At 35.0% G+C, this 24,060-nt stretch overlaps 2 protein-coding genes across 6 annotated transcripts; both read right to left on the reverse strand.

The window, feature by feature from the left end:
• Positions 1-12,509: 12,509 nt before the first annotated feature.
• LOC112276577 (uncharacterized) lies at positions 12,510-15,891 on the reverse strand. Of its 5 annotated transcripts, none has more exons than XM_090247099.1 (6): positions 15,753-15,891; positions 15,053-15,388; positions 14,216-14,459; positions 13,878-13,969; positions 13,111-13,570; positions 12,510-12,969 (listed from the first exon to the last, which is right to left on the reverse strand). In XM_090247099.1, the coding sequence occupies exons 3-6, from the start codon at positions 14,233-14,235 to the stop codon at positions 12,510-12,512; spliced, it is 1,032 nt and encodes a 343-aa protein (XP_090103225.1). In that variant the 5' UTR covers positions 14,236-14,459; positions 15,053-15,388; positions 15,753-15,891. The 5 variants fall into 5 exon arrangements, with proteins under 5 accessions (XP_090103225.1, XP_090103224.1, XP_073387019.1 ...); XM_090247098.1 differs by having other exon boundaries at positions 15,022-15,388; XM_073530918.2 differs by having other exon boundaries at positions 14,846-15,388.
• A 2,913-nt stretch (positions 15,892-18,804) lies between these two features.
• LOC112276330 (peroxidase P7) lies at positions 18,805-21,518 on the reverse strand. Its single transcript, XM_024507555.3, has 4 exons — positions 20,532-21,518; positions 20,243-20,408; positions 19,748-20,145; positions 18,805-19,219 (listed from the first exon to the last, which is right to left on the reverse strand). The coding sequence occupies exons 1-4, from the start codon at positions 20,988-20,990 to the stop codon at positions 19,208-19,210; spliced, it is 1,035 nt and encodes a 344-aa protein (XP_024363323.1). The 5' UTR covers positions 20,991-21,518; the 3' UTR covers positions 18,805-19,207.
• Positions 21,519-24,060: the final 2,542 nt, after the last annotated feature.

Raw genomic sequence — 24,060 nt, forward strand, 5'->3', positions numbered from 1 at the left:
GAGGTAGCTATACATCATTGCAACAAGGATGGAGACCAAGGTATTAAATGATGGCTCACATTATGCCAGAATTCCAAGCCATGATGAAAAAAGATCAGTTTAGTTTCTTACAATGAGACCAAATCATGAGAGGCATAGAGATGACCTTAGAGAAACTCCTATGGATTGTTAGCATGATGATTTCCTAGATTTTTAGACTGCACACGTGGAATATGAGGTGTCATGGGTGCAAAGAAATTATCTACTATTGCATGCTCGAATGTACAAAGGAATGGTTGTAGGATTTGGAATTTAATCAAAGAAGGATTTGTAAGTTTTAAGAAGGTTGAGGATTTGAATTTTAAATATAAAGGATTAGTTAAGAAAATTGAAAAAAAATTAAAAACAATGGGTATAATTTTGAGTGATGAATTCATTTTTGGAATTGTTAAAGAAAAAGGATTTTCAAATGATATTTATAAGTTTTAGAGACTTTACAAGGAAAGAAGACTGCATCTACTAATGTGATGGTAGAGATTCACTCAAGAAGCTTATATGAAGAAATATTAAAGATAATTGATAATGCAAGGTTGATTGAAAGTTATGGCTTAGAAATTGATGCTATAGTGAACACTAAGTATAAGACTGTGGCAAAGAAGGTGAGACCAACAACAACACAACTGCCACTAGACTCTGAAGATCTTATTAAGGAGGGTGAAAAAGAGCCTAGATTAAAGGAAATTAGAAGAATTGGACATAATTTCACAGAAGAAACATTGGCCAAACTAAAAATTAGAGGTGGTAAATTTTTGAAAGAACCTGAAAAGAAAAGGTTCCAAGAAATGATCTCTAAGCATGGTAAGGCTTTTGCTTCTTTACTAAATGAAATTAGATGTGACAATCCAAAGGTTATTGCGCCAATGGTCATTTTTACTGTTCCACATGTGCTTTGGGATTTGAAGCCAATTCCTATAGCAAAAGCGTTGCTACCTAAGTTGGTGAGTTTATTGAAAGAAAAGTTGCAAATGGAAATACTTGAGCCATCAATGGCTCCATATTCTAATTGATGGTTCACGGTACCTAAGAAGTCTGGAGCTTTGAAATTCATTCAAGACATGCAGCTAGATAACAAAGTGACAATTAGAAACAAGGGATCATGGCCAATTGTAGATGAGATTATTGAGGCTTTTGCAAGGCAGGCCATTTATTCTATTGGAGATCTTTATTTTGGTTATGATCAGTTTCAACTTACATCAGAAAGCAGAGATTTGACAACTATAAAAACTCCTTTAGGACTTGTGAGGATGTGCACCTCGTCTCTAAGTGTGTCAAATTCAGTGGCTCATATATAAAATGCTATAAATAAAATCTTAAAGGATTTTGTGCCTAATAAGACCATTCCATTTGTAGATGATATTCCTATTAAAGACTATAAAGAAGAAGCAAAAGACTTGATTGTGGAACCTAATGGATGCAGAAAGTTTATAATGGATCACATTGAAGATGTAGAGAGAATTTTAAAGAAACGTGAAGACGTGGACTTAACATTATCAATTGATAAGTCCAAATTTGGAGTTGATGAGATTGTAATAGTTGAAGACTTGTGTGGGAGATATAGCAGAAAACCTAATCTTGAAAAAGTTGATGCCATTACTAGGATGAAGGCATATAATAGCATCACTGAAATAAGAAGGTTTTTAGGTGTTTGTGTCTTCTATCAGATTTGGATTCCTCATTTTGCTCACATAGCTGAGCCATTGTATAATCTCTTAGGAAAATGAACCAAGTTTAGATGGGAATAGAAGCAAGAAATGGCCATAGAAGGTCTAAACGAGATTTAAAAATCATCGCCAAAGTTGAGGCAAGTTGACTATGATTGTGGAAGGCCAATTATTTTTACCATTGATACAAGCCCAATTGCTATTGGTTGGGCTATTGGTCAAGATGATGCTAAAGAAAAAAAATTTGCTATCAAATTTAGAGCAAGGATTCTTATAGAGAGACAAAGAAAATATCCACAAGTGAAGTGAGAACTTTTGGAAGTACTCTTATCTATGAAGGCTTACATAAACTATTTTATTGGAACCAATGTGGTATTGGAAACCGATTACTTATCATTATTAGATATGATTGCTAATTATTCTACTCCTGATATTGCTATGTTAAGGTAGATAGCTTACATCAAATCACTTAACCATGTGTTGGTACACATTTTTAGAAAAAAAAAAAAAAAAAAAAAACTTTGTAGCAGATATGTTATCTAGAACTAGATATATTTATGAAGAAGGTATTCTTCTAGAGCATTGACCTTAAGATTGTTCAATTGATTTGCAAGAAAGAACTCAACCACTATTCGGACCAATCTATAGTTTATTGCAAAATGAGTTGGTTGCATTAAAGGAGTACATTGATGAGAGTTTAGGAAAGAACTTCATACGCCATTCTAAATCCCCAATCAAAGCTCCTATCTTATTTTTGAAGAAGAAAGACGGATCTCTAGGGATGTATGTAGATTATTGAGGACTCAATAAGATCACCATTAAAAATAGATATTCTTTGTCTTTGATTTCAGGACTTCTTAACTAACTCAATCAACCAAAAATCTATACCAATATAGATCTATAAGAAGCATACAACTTAGTTCGTATCAAAAAAGGAGATGAATGCGAGACTACTTTTCGAACTAGGTATGGACATTTTGAATATAATGTCATGGCTTTTGGACTCACGAATGCACCTGCCGCTTTTCAACATCTTATAACTCATATTTTTCGTGAGTTTCTAGATGATTTTGTTGTTTGCTATTTAGACGACATTTTAATCTACTCTAAGAATACAGAAGAACATGAACTTCATGTTTGTTGTGTGTTACAAAAACTTAGAGATACAAGATTATATGCCAAGTTGAAAAAGTGTGTATTCCACACTACTCAAGTTGAATTTTTAGGATATATCATTTCCAATGAAGGCCTCATGATGGATTCCAAGAAGGTCCAAACTATCATAGATAAGAAGATTCCAAGTACAGTACGAGAGGTGCAATGCTTTTTAGACTTTGTTAATTACTATCGAATCTTCATCAAGAACTTTTTTCAAGTTCCAACTCCACTTACAAGTTTGACTTGTAAAGAGAAACTTCAGTGGAATAAAGAAACAAAAGCATCATTTGATGCTTTAAAGAAAGAATTTACTTTTGTACCAATCTTATATCACATCAACTTTTTCAATGTATTTTTTATGGAAATAGACACATCAAACTTTGCTATGGATGTCGTGTTGTTACAAATGGAAATAAATGATAAATTCTACCTAATAACTTTTCATTCCAAGAAATTTTTACCAACCAAAATTAATTACAAGATCTATAATAAAGAACTCCTTGCAATCATGGATTCATTTGAAGAATGGCATCATTATCTAGAAGGCACTTCAAGTCCAATTACCATGTATATAGATCAAAAGAACTTTGAGTATTTCATGTCAGCACGTGTTTTGAATTGTCATCAAGCTCGTTGGAGCATGTCTTTACTTAGATTCAATTTCAAGATTACTTATCAACCTAGAAAAGAATTTTTCATTCACTTTATTGATCACCCTATGTAAGAATGTTTCATTCACTTTGTTGATCATCTTGTAAAAGCCATATTACAATATATACACATCATATTTTAATATTTATAAATATAATATTATAATCAAAATAATGTTTTATTATCAAACCTACTTGATAAAATGAATTTTAATGTTCTTTTAATTTTTTGATATTTAATCTATATTGTAATTATGAAAATTATATTTCAACTTTGATTATAGTAAAAAATGAATAAAAAAATTACATACTTGAAACAATTAATGTTATATTTTTTTTAATCTCCAATCATGTATTACATGCCTTTTGGTTTTAAAATAGCAGAGAATAACAATAGCAACAAGTAACTTTTCAGTACCTTTTGCAAACATAAAATAAGTTGCTAATCTATTTGTAAGGCACATGACTAACCATACATTGTCTTTTTCCTTCAATCACATTGACACTCTTCAATGCTCTAACAGAATTAAAACTTACTCATCAACATCTGAAAATATGTTGGAAGAGGATAATAAAAAAATTGTCGTGCTTTTTCATCACTCCATGCTCAAATCTCACACCGCTTCATCTTGACAATTGCTTTTGGTTTTCACTTACCACTTTTGAAAGATCCATCACCGAACTTGAGTTTTTTCCACGAAGGATTTGAACAAGGTTCTATTACCAAACGTGAGGAAAAGTAGTTTACAAAGGATCGTTCCAACTACAAATAATCGTTTTTTTTTTTAAGTTCTCAAGGGCAGAGCTTGACCTGTGTTGGACCAAGACAATCCTGGCATGTTAACCACCAAGCTGGTGAAGAATCCAGAGCATGGATTGTCTTGAAATTAACCAAGTCTGACGTTGTCTGCAGACATCTCCTCCATGACTGATCGCAGTGCAGCAGCAAGCAAGCTCTGCATAAAAACTCGAACATTCCCCATGGTGTCAAGTTTCCACGCAGATCCAGTGATCTGGGACACGGTCTGCAGGTTGGTGTGCGTGTCTCTACTTACTCTAGAATCCTTCCAATTCTACTCGTCTTGCAACAAAACTTTCCCACAAAAAGGTTGAAACGTTTTGTGGACTTCTTCTTATCTTCCTGAACATGGTGCTTCATAACTTTCTCGAAAGCTTGTTAGAAGAGCAGACAATGTGTCCATTCTATCACGTCTTTCAGCTTTGTCTGTTGTTTTGCCGTGTTCCCCAGCTGTGACGGTATTTTCGTTCAAATTGATGAAGTTTCTTCTATATTTTGGAAGATTAATGGTGTGTGCTTCACTCAAGGCATGAAATCTATCACGTTATGAGTCAAATTATTTTGTCAAATAAGAGCAGTTGGGCAACCACAACACACAGAAGAACAGGCTATTACGGTATCCTTGAGATTGTCAAATGTTAAGTCGGCCTTTTCTGAACAACACGCGACCAAAAGGGATTGATCAAAACATCAGAATCCAGAAGGAAAGTACCATCAGGCAGAATTTGGACCACTTCATGCCACCTGTCTTCCGCAATTAATGCATCTTATTGCTCTTCTAGGTAGTTTCGCATCTTCATCTGGTTTCCAGCAGTCGGTTCATTTTACCAATTGCAGAGCCTCTACTGAGTTTTGTGGATCACGTTTGTTCCAAACGCTGAATACCAGTGCCACACTCGTCACTCTTTGAGTCATTTGTCTTTATCATGTGAGGTTGATCTTCATATGTTGTAAGTCCATCTGATCACAAAACAGAGTCTGTTGCCTACGATGTTCTATAGCGCTCTTAATCCGACTTGTGATGCGATTCCATCTCTTGCTTGGCTTCAGAGTGATACATCTCCAGCATTCAGTCGGAGTTCACCGATTGGCACTCATCAGAATCTTATCCGATGTCTAGGGATTTTTCTCTGATGACTACAGCATCGAGTGACGAAGCCAGCTCTGCGGATAGCGGTTTCTATTCTTCACGGAATGATAGAGCGCCACCTCCTCAATGTAGCCGCTGTTCTCGTACCCTGAAAACAAGGAATGTGAATGTGACTCAGGCGAAGGTGAGACGATTACCGGTAAAGCAGCCGAAGATGAGGTGCTCGTGTGCGAGGTGTGATGGGAAGCGGGTGGTGAGCAAGTCGACCTGTTATCGTCACATGCGAATTGAGGCAGAAATGGCAGAAGATGATGCCAAATGGGAAGCTCGATGGAGATACGCTGCTGAAACAGATGCACGAAAGTTACGCATAATCAGACCAGTCCCAAAGTTTCCATCGTGATCTTGAAAATGATTGAAAACGATTAGATTGACTGCTTGAAAATTTAGTTCAATAAATAACATTCATATCCCTCAAACATTTAGTGTAAATACTCAAGCTTTCGGTCTTGAACATTGAAGCACATCTATTTTACCAGTCAACATTCACTTAATTGTTTAGGAAAGAGCAGAGACTCTTGATGATCTTGTTAAGAAAGACCTGCTGATTGTTGGCAATGATCGTGTATTTGTGACGCGCCTGCATGAAGGACGAGATAATGTTGAGGATTGTGAAGCTGAATTAAGATAATTGTAGCTGAGTACCAGACAGATGCTTGTCGCGTGTCCATTGATTCAGAAGTCGGAAGTGTAAACACGGAAGTTGAGGATGTGCATGACCAGGGTATTGTTGGATGAATACGTTCATTTAACTTCCTACATTCGAACGTAAATGAGAACTAACCTGTACATAGACTAGTAAAGAGGTTGGAGTAGTCAGTTTTTTACTGAGTAGATGTGATACTGTTTGCGTAGAAAGCAACTTGTAATCTCGCTGTGTTTTGAAGACAGTTCTCCTGCAAAGTAATTCATGTGTTAACACACTGATTCAATTTGTAGTCACATTCTGCATTGCAATTGGAAGTTAATCCAGTGTATGAACTTGTTAAATCTCAACAAGTATTAACGCGAAGTTGACACCCGTCTACTTCTGCAACCACGGTTGGGACTTACCTCTCAGTTACTGCAAGTTGTATTCAACAGAGCTAGAGTTTACAAAAGACTCCGATATATCCAAGAGAACTCCGAGGTAGCCGGAGTGGATGATAAGCAGTAAGTTAGTTATTCTTTTACATTAACTAATTACGGTTTATTTTACTATGGCTGAGACGATATATTTAACACCCTCCCGTGGTGCAAAATCGTCAATAGCAAAAGGGTTCTTCTGAGGTGAGATGCGAGATAAGAGTGAGATGTCGAATGAGGCAGATTTTCGACTCAGGTTGAATGGCATGGAGAGAGGAGTATGCATTGACAGATGATTTAGAGATGGGCTAAGGAGTCGCCCTCTTGTGTGATAATAAAGTGGACGTTATCTTCAAGGATGTTGAGACTAGTTCCCAACCTGATCTTGAGAAGCCTTTGAAGGTGGTGACATTCTTGGAAGGAATTCACAAAGAGATAATCTGGTCAAGTATTTGACCACAAATTGTTTTTGATGATGTTGTCAAAAGATGGCAACAATTATGGTAGAGTGCAAGGTTGGAGAACTTGGATTGAAGAGATTGAGTTCTATCAAGATGAAGTTCTGTATTTCTACAAGATTAATCATTTTGATAGTCTGAGGAAGTCGATGTGATAGAAGATCTTGCAAATTGAGATTGTAATGATTGAATAGGTAGGTATTTGTTGGATAAGAACTAAAGAAAATACATAGGTTGATAATGGACTAGCATGTTGTGATGTTTTGCAAGTCATATGTTACTGAGATATGATGATGATTTGTGATGACTTTGTAGCTACATACATTAAGTGGAATTCTGAATTTTTTGAAGGATCCTCTAGCAAGTGGCTTGATAAAAATGTTAGCTATATGATCAAATTTTAAGACAAAGATGAAGCTGATTTTATCTCTTTCAATCTTTTATCTACTATAATAAAAGTAAGTGGCTATGTATTTGATTATTGGATTTATTTTTGGATTAATGGCGATTTTGATATTTGCTTCATTATTATACATGATTTGTATTGATTCAACTAAGTTAAATTATTGGTCTTGTATAAACTTTTTAAGCTACAAGACTTCTATTGAAGTTGTTGATATTTCCATGTATTTTGCTTCTTAATATTATTGACATATATATTTTATCTTAATAAATTATCTAGTTGATATAAATAGGTAGAAGTAAATAAAAATAGATAAATTTGATGATAACTTGTGGACTGGCTTCTTAGAAGCTTCATTGATATAGCTTTGTCTTTATGTGTATCTATAGGTGATTGATAGATTGAAAACTTGATTAACAAGTTGGCCATGTATTGCACATGTTAACTACTTGTGGTATAAATTGGCCATATGGAATACATATAGAAAGCTTGTTGTGCAAATTAGATACATGTTTTATAAGTTGAATATATATTAGAGGTCCCATTAAACATCACCATGTAACGGTTAAGGACAAGAACTCAATGAATGCAAATAAATAAGTGAGACATTTTTCAAAGAAAGATGATTAATAATATATATATATATATATATATATATATATATATATATAATTAAGTTAATATTATCAAAAGACAAGAAAATTAGAGATTCTTAAAACTAGAATAGAAGCAAAAAATGAATTGACAAAAGTAAAGAAGGCCTCACTCTTGCTTCTATATGTACTATCTAACAAGAAGCTACATAGTGATGCTCTATAGAATCTCCAACACATGTCGAATTTGCATGACACATGTCTAATTTACAAGAAAAATTTTATACATGCATGACATGTATCTAACTTGTACTACAAGTCATCAACGTGTGCAACATATAACATGTAGTCAAGTTTTCAACCTATCAATCACATATATATATATATATATAGATAAAAACAGAGTCGCATCTATGAGACTTCTAAGAAGCTTATCTATAAGATATTATTAAAGTTATCTATTTTAATCTAATTTTATTTAGTCATATTATCTAGGTAATTATTAGAATAAATATATATATCTATTACAATATCTCATAATTAGATAATTTATATGGAAGCAAGAATGAAGCCATCTTTACATTTATCAATCCTTTTCTTGCTTCTAGCCTAGTTTCAAGAGTCTCTAATTTTCATTTCTTTTTGAAATAGTCATTTCACTTTTTTTTTATTATATATATATATATATTTATTTATTTATTTATTTATTTATTTTTATTTTTTTATCATCTTTCTTTAAAAAAAAATCTCATTTATTTATTTATATTCTTTGAATTATTATTTTTAATACTTAGCAAAATAATACCATTATAGATTTTTTTTTTTTTTTTTTTTTTTTAATAATCAAGTGATGGATATGTTTTCAAGTCAAAAAAAAAATCTATAATTGATGAAGCTCTTTTGTTATCATGTGTCCAATTTATGTCTATACATTCTAAAATATATAAATTAGAATCTTCTTAATAGAAAATACAAAAAAATTATATTCTTATCATATAACACAATATATGTTTATCAATAGTAAGGTAAGAAACTTGATATTTAAACATGTATTTGCTAACTATTCCTATTAAATATAAGATGTCAAATTGTGTATGAGTAAGTTAGATTAATTTTTTCACCATGGATCTATAAATAATTAGATAAATAAACTTTGTATTTATATTAGAAGTTAGTATCAATTTTGACACCATTGAATTTGAAGATACTTGGAAATTAAAAAATTCAAATAATTTGAAGATTTGAAGGACACAACTTTTTTTTATAAAAAATATTATTTTTTATATTCTTATGCACTCCATCTTTAGAAATAAGATCATATCTCTTCATTCAAATTTTGACTTTTAAAATTATGCTTCTAATTTTATCTTAAACCATTTTATCCAATTATCAAAAAAACATTATAAATAATATATCATCTATGTAGAGCTCAAGTAAAAGAATCTTTTCTTCAAGTTTTACTATGTATACATTGTAGTTTCCTTTTCCTTCAATAAAACCTTATTTTCAAAGAAAGAAGTCAATTTTGTGTACTATGTATTTGAAGCATGTTTAAAGTCATAAAGTATTTTTTGAAGCTTGCATAGTAAATGCTATTTTCCTATCACTTTAAATCCTTTAAATTGAGTAATAAATATATTTTATTTTAAATCCTTAAATTAAAAATGAAATATGTACATCTATATGATATAATTTTTACTTGCCTTTGCAGCTAGAGTAAGTAGTAGTTGGATTGTTTTTCATTTTACAATAAGTGCAAACTTATTAATATAGTTTAATCCCTCCCATTACTCAGAAGTTCCAGAAATTAAATAAGTTTTAATCTTTTAGATGGTGTTGCCAATTTATAATTTTATTTTAAAAACCTATTTAATAGAGATTTTTACTTTATCTTGTAATAGAAGTTTAGAAGACTAGATTTTATTTTAGGCAATAGAATTCTTCTTGTCTTTCATTGCATTACACCATTTACTATTTATAATAGCTTCTTCAAAAGTGGAAGGTTTTAAAAGAGGGACAAATAAGCCTATAAAGTATTCTATAAGCAAGTCAAGGTATTATCAAAGACATATATTAGAAATCCTTCTACCGATTAATATGAATCTAGTCATATTAAGAATCTTTTAATTTTTACATTCTAATATTTAATTTTGATGAAATATTAGTAGTATAGAGGATTCTTAAGTAATACCATAAGCTTGTAAGTATTTAGTAAATAATGTATTGAGAAATTTTTATTTTTTGTTAGATCAAAGCCATTGGATTATTAAAAGTATTGGTTTTGTATAATGTTTTGAAAAATTTTGAATTTCTAGTATTTGTTCTTTTATTTAAAGAAAGTAGAATTAAGATCTTTTATTAAAATCATGAATAAGTAAAATAAAATATTTTGACTTAGTTAAAAATGATATGCCATATCCCTCAATTACAAGAGATTGTTGTCTTGTAAAGGTTATAGATTAATTTTGAAAAGAATCTAAATGTAAAAAAGAATTTTTATTTCCAAAGAAGTAAGTTGAGGTTCTCAAGTCAAGTATCTACTCATTTCTTAATTCTAAACTAAGAATATTAAATGTTGCTTCTAGGACCTCTTTTGATGGAAGTTTTGGTAGATAGTACTTACTAAATTGATCTTCTAACAAGTTGATTGCATAGCTTATTTCTTTAAGAATTTATAATCTAGCTCTATCAAAAAATTTAGCTCCATCCAAGTTTGTTGAGGTAGAGCCTTATTGGTATCTTTGATGATATTATTGGATGAAGTTTAGAGGTTCCATATTTACCAGAGCAAGTACCATATATCAATATAATATATGACTAGGCTTGTTGCACATGCAACAAATTATTTTTTTGGATAGAGGCTAAAAAAGATATACACTTGACTGGAAATTGTTTAATCAAGGTATATTAGAACTACCTTGTGGTCATAAAAATCTTTGGACCACATTGCAAATATATATGATAAGTGCTTCTTCTAGTTTTGTATATTGAGAGAGTTGTAGTTCTCTTATATATGTAGTCAAGCACTACATTCTATATATATGTTAAAATAGTTATTTTTCCTTGAATATATCAAACTAGTACTTGAAACTAAAGAGATAACCAATTTAAAATCTAATAAATAAATATAGCATTAGTTTAAGACTATCCAATGTAAGTATATTCTCTTTGAATTTCATATATATTGGTCATAAAGATTGTCATATTTATATCCATTGTCATTTGAAGGTTGTCCCATTTATTTAAGATAACTATTGTATCAACAATAGTATTGGTGTAATATAACAAGTGGAGCGTCCTCCAAACTTTTGAAGGATCTTCTAAATCCTTGATATAATTTAATATGTCCATAATTAAATGTTCTATATATGTATAATTTGAAGGTTATCTTGATATGCAGATTTACCTAATATGTATAATTTGATTATCTTGATATGCAGATTTACCTAAGAAAACTAAGATATTATAATATAATCATATACCTAAGAAGGATGACTTACTATTATACCATGTAAAGAATATATTCATAGATAAAAAGTCACAGACCAACAAGGTATGATTGATGTCACATATTGTATGCAAGAGAGCGAGAGTTTAGAAAAGACTCCAATATGTACAAGAGAACTCCAAGACAGCCGGAGTGGATGATGAGCAGGAAGTTAGTTATTCTTTTACATTCAATAATTACGGTTTTACTTTACTATGGCTGAGACGATATATTTAACATAACCAATGAAGCTCGCGACAGCGATGAACAAAATGAACCGTACATTACTATGGAATTTTAACAGGTAAATTCTATGGCAACGACTAGTGACATAGTGTAACCTGCTGCCATTTCAAATTGTGTCACAGTTTTCTCAACTGCTGGTGCTGCGAGCACTGGCTTGAGCCATGGTGTGCAGAGACACAACCATGAACTCCGAAAACAGGATCATCTTCTCCTTGAACTCTAGCTCCGCCTCATGTTCGGCCTGAATCAGTTTCACAATGGCTCCCAATTGTACTTCAAGTCCTTCAATTGAAGCGTTCAACAAACTCGAAGCTAACTCTGGATCATCCTCCTCGCGACCTTGTCTCCCACGCACACATCGCCGAATCTGGGGTCTCTGATCCATATTCCCATGGAGTTGCTGTTCATAGTTGTGTCCAGTCTTAAAGGTGACGGGCTGCGCACAAAGAATTACTGCCGGATGATTCTTGAAGCTCCCTGGCTGAAGCGTTTCCACTGGGAGATTGTAATCCTCGGCAGAAGTTTGGTAGTTAGAGTAGGAGCTGGCACCTTTTGTCTCTATCTTGTGTTTTTCTTTCGGTTGAAGAAAAGGCATATTGGAGGTGATAGAATGAAGCAGAGGCAGTTGTCCACCTTGCTGGCGACCAACATTTGTGTTTTGTGACTGAATGTGCAGGTTATTACCAGTAGTTTGTCGCCCCACATAAGCGGTGCTGTTGCTTTGATTCTGTGAAACTAGCCCGCCGTCCACTTTGAAAGAGTTTTGGGGTGGATTCACCCTCTTGAACTGAATGGGTGACTTAGTGGAGGTCACGTTTTTTTCTCACAAACCTAGTTGAATTATCACCTAGCACGGTGGTGTTTGTTACGTCAAGAGGTGGACTAATTTTAATTGACCCGAAGAGGGGCCTTTCAGGAATCAGGGGTCTTTTCGGAGTTTGTGCTTTTTGTTGTGATGGCTGATTAATCTCCACAAATGTGCTGGCTTTGTTGGTGCAGGGTAGTATCGTTTTGTTTTTCCACACCTCTACTGCTCGTCTGCCTCTGAGCTCCAGGTCTTGAAGCTTTAAACCATCTAAAACCTCCGGAGAGGATAGAGCTTGACTTACACTTTGACCAGGCCACGTAGTTGTAGATTGCTTCTCAGAGTCCGTGGGCTCTTCTTGCCTGTTCCGTTCGACAGTAGCAAACATGAGGTGGGACAATGGTGCTGGAGTTGGAAGTGGCGTAGAAATTAAAGGTTGTGGTGAAGCTGATTTTCTGCCCAAATTGCACAATACAGTCCAATTATTCTAAGTTCAAAACTTTAGGTCATACTAAGACTTCAAGCGTACGATGAACATTTGTGGGACATGTCTCAATGAAATTTCTTGAAATGAAATTAAATGGAACACTAACCACCTTCTGGTCTCCAACTTTGGCTCTGAATGTATCACCTCCTTGTCCTCAACATTTGCGACCGTAGTAGATGCATTTGATGCTGTTTTAGACGCATCTTTCTCATACACGTGAGAAAATCTTTTCAGACAATCAAATAGCTCCATATCAATGGCATCGCCGGATGGCAGCTGCGGCCACTTATCACAGAACTTCAACCTCTCCGCTCGAGTCAAGTCCCAGTAGTTTTTATTCTTACCATCCTCCATGTTGAATGAAAAGATCTGAACCTCGAACTGTTCCAGTCTGTACCATCTCTTTTTACAGCTCCTGTGGCTTCGGTTGAAGCCCTTCTCTCTCAACGTCTCAGCTACTCTGTTCCAACGCTCACTGGCTGTGAGCATCTCAGGTTTCTCCGCTTTCAAGGATATGAATTCCTTAACCAAACCTTTGGTCTCTTGCAAATTCCAATCCCTTGCCATTCCTTCGCCGGCACAGGTGAACATGGCGGCATGAGTTAGTGAAAAAAAATGGCGGTATGAGGGGCATGTGAGTAGGTAACCACCATAAAACTTGACACTATGATGCAGTATACAAATCTAATGAACAGATCAAGATGAAGTCTATCTGAGAAGGAAACAAGAAATTATGATGTCTAAACTGATGTCTACAGAAAAAGTTGGGAAACTCAGTGCCGATTTTCAGCTGTACTCATGCATTTTAGATCATGAAGGTCCAACAGTGTAACCCCTTTAGGTGTACATCAGAAAGGTATTTAGAATATTTTTAACTGTTGATCCTTTTAAGAGTATGCAGAACACTTGGAAGTATCTTCTGGTTTCCAGGGGACGTCACACAAAATTCGACAGCCAAAAAAGATGCCCTAATTCACAATGAATAATCAAAGTTCAGGCGATCTGTGCTGAGAATTCCGCGAAAACACAAAAGATACTAAACCAGGACGCAACCCACTGTCTCACGCCCACATGCGGAAACGAAACAGAGGCATGTGAGAGGGCCCCATGCTCATCAGCTCACACGCAACCAAGAACCGAATCTGTGATCACCTGCAAGTAAAGCAAAACTTGGCAAGAGAAAGCACCAATCATGCTGGAATTTAGGTAGGAACCTGGGTTTTTTCACAAACATGGAGATGCTCTTCCTCTTCAGCAGCTGAATTGACTTCTCCTAGAACTCTGTTCCTAAAACCTGCAAGAATGGTCCGGGAGGTTTTGAAAAGGTTAAAAGTGCGAAGGTTACTTTAGAAAAATGAGACCCCGGAGCAAGCCTATTGGAGGGCCAAGCGGTACATCTGTCGGTAGTGTGATTGGTAGTTTTATGAAGGGATTATATCCACTTCGGCGCTTCACACCCTGCAATATCATTAGTTTCAGAACATGTTGCTTCTTTAATAAAATTACTACATGGATTGACTTCGGTGTTAGTAAAATGTACTAATTTGTTTGACCCAATTGCTCATCAAGCTAGTATTCAAATTTTGATGAAAAAGTGCATTTTTTTAATACCAAGGAGACATTGAACACCATTTGAGTACATCGTACAGAAGTTGGATGAAATCTTGATAGTTTTTTTGCATAAAATTTGTGTATTTTGTAAATGAGTGACTTGATGGAGTCAGCCATGGAATGTATAATTCACGGTGTAGCAAGAATTATGATTTAGAGAATTATTTGGTAACTAGTTTATGTACAATTATAGTTTTATCAATCAAATTATCACACATAAATTTTATTGTTACCATCTGAAAAATATATACTTTAATAATCGATAATGATGATTGAACATCATGTACGTTCAAGCAATCACAGATGCTTTTAACTTAACATTTCTACCAAGATGTATGTGTATCAAGACAAATGAGGTGGAAATTCAAATAAACAATATGAATAAATATGTAGAGACATAGAGATATACGTGTTTCCGTAATCTGTGGGACGAAATATACTTTGAATACGTGACGATTAATTGCGTCAGAGTTGTGCATGTTCCTATCGAAAGTGAAACAGAATGATGAAGTCTTTGAATTGCAGATGCCTGGGATTGTTAAAGCTCTGATGTAGATGCAATGTCACGCGTACATCAGTCACCAATGTTGCATGACAGACGGATGTTCCATTCGATATACTAGTAAGTTCTTCAACGACTAGGCAAATTCGATGCGGTATTGACCGAAGTTTTATCCTTAAAAGCTATAATTTGTGACTGCTTCCGAATTGTGCTTGAAAAGATTTGAGCGTCATCGCATTCGCTTACATTTCCAAGAAATAGAAATTATTTCTCACTGCAACATAAATTTCAATTTCTATCAAGCTTTTCATTTGAAACCTTACCGGCATTCAGGACGTAACTCACTGCGACAGGATAATATTTTAAAATACAGACTTCGATAGGGGAAAAACCAATGGTCGCTGTTCTTTTTACAAATCCCGACGGACGAAATATCGATTTTGATAATCAGGAAAATAATCATTCAATTTCATTTTAGAAACGAACGGGGTGAGCCCGTCGCATTGAGGTTGAGGATTTCGTTATGACTGTGCTTTGAGTCTATATAGTGAAAACTAGGTAACATCCTTGGCAGTTTGTGGTAAAGAATCGCTCATGTGACTGTTCCCATACACCATCATAACCAGCGTATGAGTTACCTCCTCAGGTTAACATGCCGGATCTCCTAATCACTGCATCAATTCCCTCAGACAAATGCCTCGTATGTGCTTCAGAGAAACTGGCAAGCCAGCGGCTTCCAAGCTCCGGCAAGCTTCTCCCAGCACTACGATAATACATCGCACTGCCGGCTCCACATGCCTTCCCTTGGGCCTTAATCTCAGATTCGTCATCTAAAGTCGTCATCACCGGGACCCCCACGCCCAAACCCTAAACCCTAAACACACGGCTCCCACCGCGCCGCTTCACCCTCACATCCAACCATCCGCTCCTCCACCCGCACCCAATAACATCGTAAAGATTCCCATAGAATACGTCATCACATCCCCGAAGGACTTCTAAGATGTCGCTATTCTTGTTTCTCATCATCTGCTCCTCCCAACCTCACACATTCCGTCACACTTACATAATACACGCTGTCAACAGCCCATCGTACCCCAGTCGAACCAAAATCATCAACCACGGCATAACGAGGGCCGCTTAGAAGGAACACGATTCCTAGGCGTCTTCCTCATTGTCTTGTTGCTTCAGGGAACGGATCCTTTGGCACGGCCTCAACCAAGGATCAGATAGAGAAGCCTCCACTCACCGTAAACCACAGTGACCCTAAACACAAACAAACCCACCCGCAAAACCCACAGCCTTGCGCTGCAAGAACACCTCCACTTCACTGCACTGCACTGCACTCCAACCCTACTCTACACCCAACATCCCTCCCCCCCGCTACAACCAGCTACTTCTGTTCCTCACTCTCTGTCTCTTCATACACTCTCTGATCCCACCCACCCAGATAAACTCGCACAAGCCTCGCCTCGCATGGGCTTCGAAGCCTCCCTTCCCATTCCCATCCATTAGGGTTTTCCCCTTTCAACAGATTCTTACTTTATTCAGCAAAATCTTACTTTATTAAAGACGTAATCTGTGGGACGAACTAAACTTTGAAAAGTCGTGAACAAGGGATGCTTCTCCGGTGAGTGATTTTATGTAAGTAAATGTGTTTTCAAAGTTAGTTCGTCCCACAGATGCGTTCATACATGGATTTGGTAGAAGGTTGCAAAACATTTGTAAAACCATTTTTGTAAAGTTGGGGAAAATATATATATATATATATATATATATATAATTATATGTTGCTTGATCACAAGTTAAATGTAAAAAAAATCTTACTTTTATTACTAAAAATTAGATATTAGAAACCTTATTCATCACAAAATACTTGAACAATAAATTGTGTGACTTACAACTGCAAGCAAAGTATAAAAAACTATTTTATCAATTAGAATAAGAAATGTGTGTCAATGTGTGCTCATCTATTGTCACTTGCAACTATACTATAGTATTCTATATTATACCCTTATGACTTAGAATTTACTTTCTAATGGTGTTTTGAGAATTTTCTTTCAAACAAGGTTAAACACATAATTTTTTCACAGCACAATTAAATTGCAACAATGATTAACAATTAATTATACCTAATTATTACTTGAACAATAATTATGGAAAATGAGTATTACAGAAAAGTTAACAAGTCTTTGAGTTTTTTTACACAAGTGCTGAATTACTTTTATTCTTTGTGAAACTTGTTCTTAAATAAAATTAATATAATCAGCATGTAACAAGATTGACTTGCAAGAATCTTTTAGAATCCTCTAGAACCTTCTATAACATATTAAATTCTTTTTTAGAATCTTCTCTAGTATTTTGAAAGTTCTTTTGGTCCTCTAACAACTTTTGAAATATTTCAGAACTTGTATGATCATATCCATGAATCTTGAAAGTCTTCTGTTCTAATCCAAAATCTTTTATAAAATATTTTGTAAAACTTGGGGTAAATTCCATAAATAAGATGTAAAGTTTGAAATGTATTTCACCCTTGCCAACTCAACTTGTAAACCAGTTTATTTATTGTCATATGGCCAATTGAGTAGTTAAATTTAATAATGATGGTATTTATTTTTATGTTTACTCTTTCTGCTCTTTTATTTACTACTTGTTTCTTAAAAGATCCTAAATTTTTAGTTACTATAAGCTATTTTTTTGAAAAATGTTATTAATTAATAATTCTGTAACAGTTTACACATTTAAATCTCTATTTTATTTTCTTCTTATTCATAAAACATTATGACTTGAATATTTAATTACTTTTATTAAAAAAATGTATGTGTATTATTTAAAAGAAGATTAACATTAAAATTCAAAATTTAAGGTTATATATTTATATTGTACCAAGACTTCAGAAACTCTTAGTACACGTTAATCATAAAATAAAGAAACAATTAGTTTGCAAATATTCCCAGTAAGAGGCATTTGATTGTTAACAGACCCATGGAAGGTCCTCGATTTGAACCCCACCTGCAACAAAAATCTTCTTAACTTGCCAACTGTACTTTATTATCATCAACATTTTATCTTGGACTCTTCACTTGTGGGCTACTAAAGCTAGAATGAATAAGGCTTAGGTCATCAGTAGTGGACCATTAAGTTGAGTGAAGATGCCAAAGAAGTAGTGGCTACTTTTAACTTGAATGTATTTTTCCACAAACATTCATCCTACCTAAGTAAAAGTCTAGGGGGTGTTTATGTTGACCAACTTGCTCACCCAACCGTACAGGATTCACTTCATGTCAAGTGAATAAGTCTCCAAGTCTCACCTCGACGAGATTGTGTGTCAGCGAAGAAATTTTGGAATGACATCAATGCGTCAGTGGTGTAGTGTAAGAGTGTGCAAAGATCAGACATAGTGGCTACACAACACGACAGCCAGCCGCTGTCTTGCACAAAAAGAAACTTATCCATTGTTTCTGAGGACACTAGGAACCAACTGACTCATCCTCAAATCTCAACGCCAGCTTGTTAGACACGGATTGGGTGGAGGCAGTTGTGCAAATGGGATTATGTCTTTTTCCACCAAAATTCTGAGAACATCACGCACTTCATCTTCCAGAGCTTTCGCAAGAATAATCGGACCAGGAGCTCACGTTGTGATTCACTGAGGTAACTGGCATGAGCCATCCAAGTGAACCAGGTTCCGAATTGATCAACGTCAATGTAACAAACTGTATTCAAGAGCAACGTTACATTATTACTATGAAACCTTAGCACTGCTCCAAATGACCTCGAACACTAACGACCCAACTACCGCGGCTTTGAATGATGCGACAGTGCTGATCACAGGGGAAATAATCACTCTTTATCTCTCTTCTCAAACATGTACATAAAGCATAACCGATCTGCCATGAACACTTGCGGCGTTTCAGTACAAGGGTAACTTCTGTTCAGCCCAATTGAATGGGTACTTGGGAACAAAACTGCAGCACTCCACCAGACGGAATGCACTCTGAGTATCTGGATAGCTTCTTAGCTTACTGTTGAATCCAGACGGGAGCCGCCTAGAGATTTAAATATAGATACATTCTGTACAAAGGTAGCTTGTGAGCTACGGATACACCTGCCAAACCACACAGAATCTGGGTTTAGTTGGAGCTCTCTTCCAAATTAGCAAGTAGCATTAGCTATGTCATGCAGAAATTAACTAAACGTCACGAAAAAGGATTATCTCCACAGAACATGTTGCACGAAGTAATTTCTTGTTAGCACGCCAATTATGCTCATTTTCTAGAGGCCAGGGACCTTCACAAAGGAAAAGAATTTGTTATGTACCCTTGTTCTAGAAAGTGGCTCACAAGATACATCTCCATTTACTTTGCAACGAGTGACCAACCCTAAATTCTGGTCTCTCGACTCAAGTCTTGAGAAAAGTCAATCATTGTATAAAATGTTCTAGAGTACAGGTTTCAGGGTTCAAACTAGACGATTGACAGCTGACAACACTGCCACAAGTGAACCGTAGTGATGAGTTTAAGCACTTTCATCTCCGGAAGCGAAAGCTGTTCAAAACCACTCCGCTTAACTCCCTGTTAACATTCAGCAACGTCGATGATAATTGAAGCTAATTTAGAAGCATTCATGCACGTACCCCACATTGCCTCCGGATTACGCCGCTCGTCCCAGTGAGCACGTGAAGCCGACCCATCTTGAGCATGGACGCCTGGAAACTCTCGAAGAATAGAGTTCGATTGCCGGCAAATGCTCTCACAAGGGGTTGCGTACGCTGATCATTGAACAGGGCTTGGTCTGAGGTCATGACGCCGCGGCCTACGATCAGATTCACGAAATATGAGATGTCAAAGCTGTTGGGCGACTGCAAGTCTATAAAAGTCCTCAGGTTCAGGGTTGCCATATCGCCTGTGCCGCCGCGAGTGCAGTATGCGCGCAGTTGCTCCCCGAAAGATGGGTCCGGAAAAGGACTATTCGCCGCTGGGTCGAAACGGTCGGCAAAGTTGGTGCAATGAACTTCCCCAATTGTGTGAGCACCTGAACCGATGCCACTTTCGTGTGAGGTTCGCTCACGCTTTTGTTTCGCAACTCGGAAAGGGAAATTGAAGATAATCAGGTGATGCACAAAGCCTACCTGAAAGGATCACAAGATCAGTTAAGTCCAGGCCCGCCTGCACGAACATTGCAAGTAAGTCATCGATCTTCTGGATGGACAGAGGCATGCTCGCAGTCGCACCAGCAAGATACGAGACTACGCCATCTCGTCGTCCTGTTTCTGTTTGAAGAATCGGCCCCCCAGCCTGCGAATGATTCAAAATCGACAACCGGGGAAATTATGTTCAATGCTGCTCATCCAACCTAACGAACCGGAACTCAATGGTTGTGAAGCAAGTTCATAAACGGATGGTGGTTGCGGCAATTACTAGCTCAACGGACTTGGCAGCCGCGAGTGCGAGAATATCAGCGCAGGAAACAATCCCAGGGCAAGCCGTCTCTACTGTCCATTTGATATTCTCGATCACATCATACTTGTCCAGAGTCTGGGAAATTGGTGCATCCTTCTCCGCTAAGACTGTTGAAGTAGAGTTCAGCAGGATTGATGCCTCGCACCCAGCCGCAAAGCAGTCGTGAAAAAAGAGCCTCAATATCTTCGCGGGGGTCCGGATGTCCTGCAGAACCCAGAAGCGCATTCTCTCGTCGATGATGGCATTAAGCGACGGGCAAGATATGTCGTAGAATCCAAATTGCAAGGGTGGCTGGGGCGGAAGATCTGCTTGCTTCAATGAGCGCCTGCCCAGGATTGCCAACGGACATCTTGCGTCTCCTGGTTGGAATGACACCGCTAGACAAAGCAACAGTGCCAGCGTTTGCAGAATGCTCATCCTTGTAATCCTAATCACAATCTAAAGGATACTTACTCCAAAGTAAGCTACTTACTCCACCAATTTTCAATCCTGATCACACGCTTCCGAAATCCTTCAAACGATTTCCCGCAGGCACTCGCCAATCTAAAACCTTCGCGTCTGCACAGATCACAAAACACACAGCGCACAACGTAATCGAACCCCAACGTTCAGTCAACTCCACTGCGCAGTACTCAAATTAACCAGTTAGGACCTTAGATACAAAGCCACCACACAAGCCCCAGCGAATGCAAACCAACACGCAAATAAACCAGCAGCTTGGCCGTGGCAGCTTCACGGTGATCCCCAATCGACCAACACTGTTGAATTCAGCTGAACTGACACCCACATCCGAGGTGTGCGACCTTGCTCAAGCCTGTGTCACTGATACCACCGTCCCTGTCCACAGAAATAATCTTTACGAATCCGAAGAAGCAATAGCTTCTAGTCTGGTAGCAATTACCACTAGACTTCAACAAAGGACATTTATACATGCCACACAACGGAATGTAAAAATCCAGATGTTCTCCAACCGTTTCAGATTAAACTTATTAATAGACCCTCCGCTTATAAAAGCGCCAACGGGCGGCCGGTTCCCAAGGGAAAACCATTGGAGCCCGACGTCCTGCAGTCCGCCGAGTGGAAGCGGTGGGCCACGTGCATGCTTCTCTCTCTCTCTCTCGCTCTCTCATTTTTCACCTCATGACAGGTCATTCCAAGCAATTTCTCTTATGGAAATTGTTTTTCCACGATGCATGTTCTTCAAACATCCATTGGTTTAATGAGGAAATTTATATATTTATTAGAGGTAGGACTTGAGGTTGCCAGTGGGAGGCAAGCGACTGTCATTGCAAGTAGGCAACCAAGGAAGGCGGGGTTGTTGTCTGTCCTTTTTCTAAAATGAATGCCTATCTAAATGTGGTTACTTTGCATTGCTAGTTGTAAGGTTCATAATGATATTTTTATTCAAAAAAAATTATTAAAAACTAAGATGAAATATGGGGTTCACAATAAATGATTTTATGCTTTAAATTATTATTTTGATATAATAGAGATTTAATTAGAACATGTAAATCTGAAAATATTTCATGTTTGCATGTAATTTTGTTATAATTTATGTTGTTTGAGTGATAAAACAAGGTTGTTAAGATGTCTTGTATAGACATTTTTATGTTGCACAAAACAACAACAATAAAGAGATTTAATTTAATTCATTCTTTTTTATTATTGCAATTATTTCATCTTTATTAAACATTTTGAAAGTTACCATTCATATGTTAGATCTACATATATTTTTTGATATATTGCAAAAATGTAGAGTATTTATTTTATTTTTATTTTCAATATAAGTATTTTGATATGTGAAAGTTACTATAGAAGCATCCCACAACTTGTAAAATTGTGTTGCAAGTTAAATGGTTTTTACAAAAAAATCTCAAATGTCTTTATATCTATATATATATATATATATATATATGTAAGACCATGATAACTATTATTAGTATGTCGCTTCTATTGTAGTTTTGGTTTAAAAGTTTTTAATCTCTCTATATTTAATGTGTATTTATGTTTATATTAATGTGTAGAAATGTATATTTATATTTATATTTTTATATGTTTAAATTGATAACTTTTATATTTTTACTATTAATATTCACACATAGATATAAGTATATTAAAAGCTTTCAAAGACACAAGTATTTGAATAGTTATGTGTATTAAATCATTAGTTGACTTTGAAAAATATATAACAGTGTTAATATATATGTTTTTGGTCCAAATTTTCTTAAATATATATATATATATATATATATATATATATATATGCAGGCAGGCATAATTGAAATATGTCTACTAAATATTTACTTGATTAGATTTTAATTTCGTTTTATATGAAAGTAAATAAAAATAAATAGATTTAGGTCTGTATATAAGTTGAATAAACCAATATGTTATTAGACCATTTAATTAAATTTTGGTATATTTTTATAAAAATATATTGATGATGAATAATTACAGATGATTATTTAGGGGAATCAAGTTTTAGATGCAAAAAATTAACTTTAAAAATTATCGTACAAATATTATGACATAAAGTTTAATTTCTACTTTGTTAAATGTGGTAAATATTTGTTATTATTTTTTATTGCTTATTGAACCTCCTATTTCAATCATTTTTTATTTAGTTTTAATTTTTTTTGATAAAAATGAATGTATTTCATTTTAGATTCAACAATTTTATCTTATATATATATATATATATATATATATATATACATATGTAACATTTTTTCCAATTTAGTATTTTGTGTAACTTGATTCATTATATAAAAATAAAATTTAACAATTTGCATTTTAATTTGGTTTAAAACTGTTTTTAGTAAGATTAACGGATAAGTTAATGCAATTTAGTTAATGTCAGAATTAAATTCTAAAAAGTTCCTTGTTTAAAATTAGTCTAAATAATATTAGATCATTTTATAATGTTTTTTATTTTTAATTTATATTTGTTGACTTTGTGTTGTAAAATAACATATGCTGTATGTTTTATTTGATTTCATTGTTTTTTGAACCCATCAAAGTTTACACTAAATCTATAATAATCATATTTTTTGAAAAACTTAGGGTATAATGGAAATTATACAATTATCTTGTAATTTTTTTAAAAGTAATTTATCTACAGTTTGCAACATATTGAAAAAACCACAAATTATAACCATTTTTCAATTCTCATAATCAATTCTATTTGTGCGACACATGAAAAACATATAAATCTATCACCCAATCAATACTCTTTAGTTATTTAAGCAATACGTTTTCTAATTTAAAAATGAAACTATTAAAATCTTATTGAAACATTCTATAGTGCAAACAGAAACTTTAAAACAACATCTATAATCTTCACCAATGTTCCAACATCAAATCATAGAACTTACACCAAAATCAAGACATTCCTTAAACTCCTCAAACATTTTTCAAGAATTCAGTATACACAATCGAGACATCACAGTTGGAATTTAAATCAGAACCTTTTTTTAGAACTACTGTA

Source organism: Physcomitrium patens, chromosome 24, assembly GCF_059467195.1.
Source record: "Physcomitrium patens ecotype Gransden chromosome 24, ASM5946719v1, whole genome shotgun sequence".
Taxonomy (NCBI): Eukaryota; Viridiplantae; Streptophyta; class Bryopsida; order Funariales; family Funariaceae; genus Physcomitrium; species Physcomitrium patens.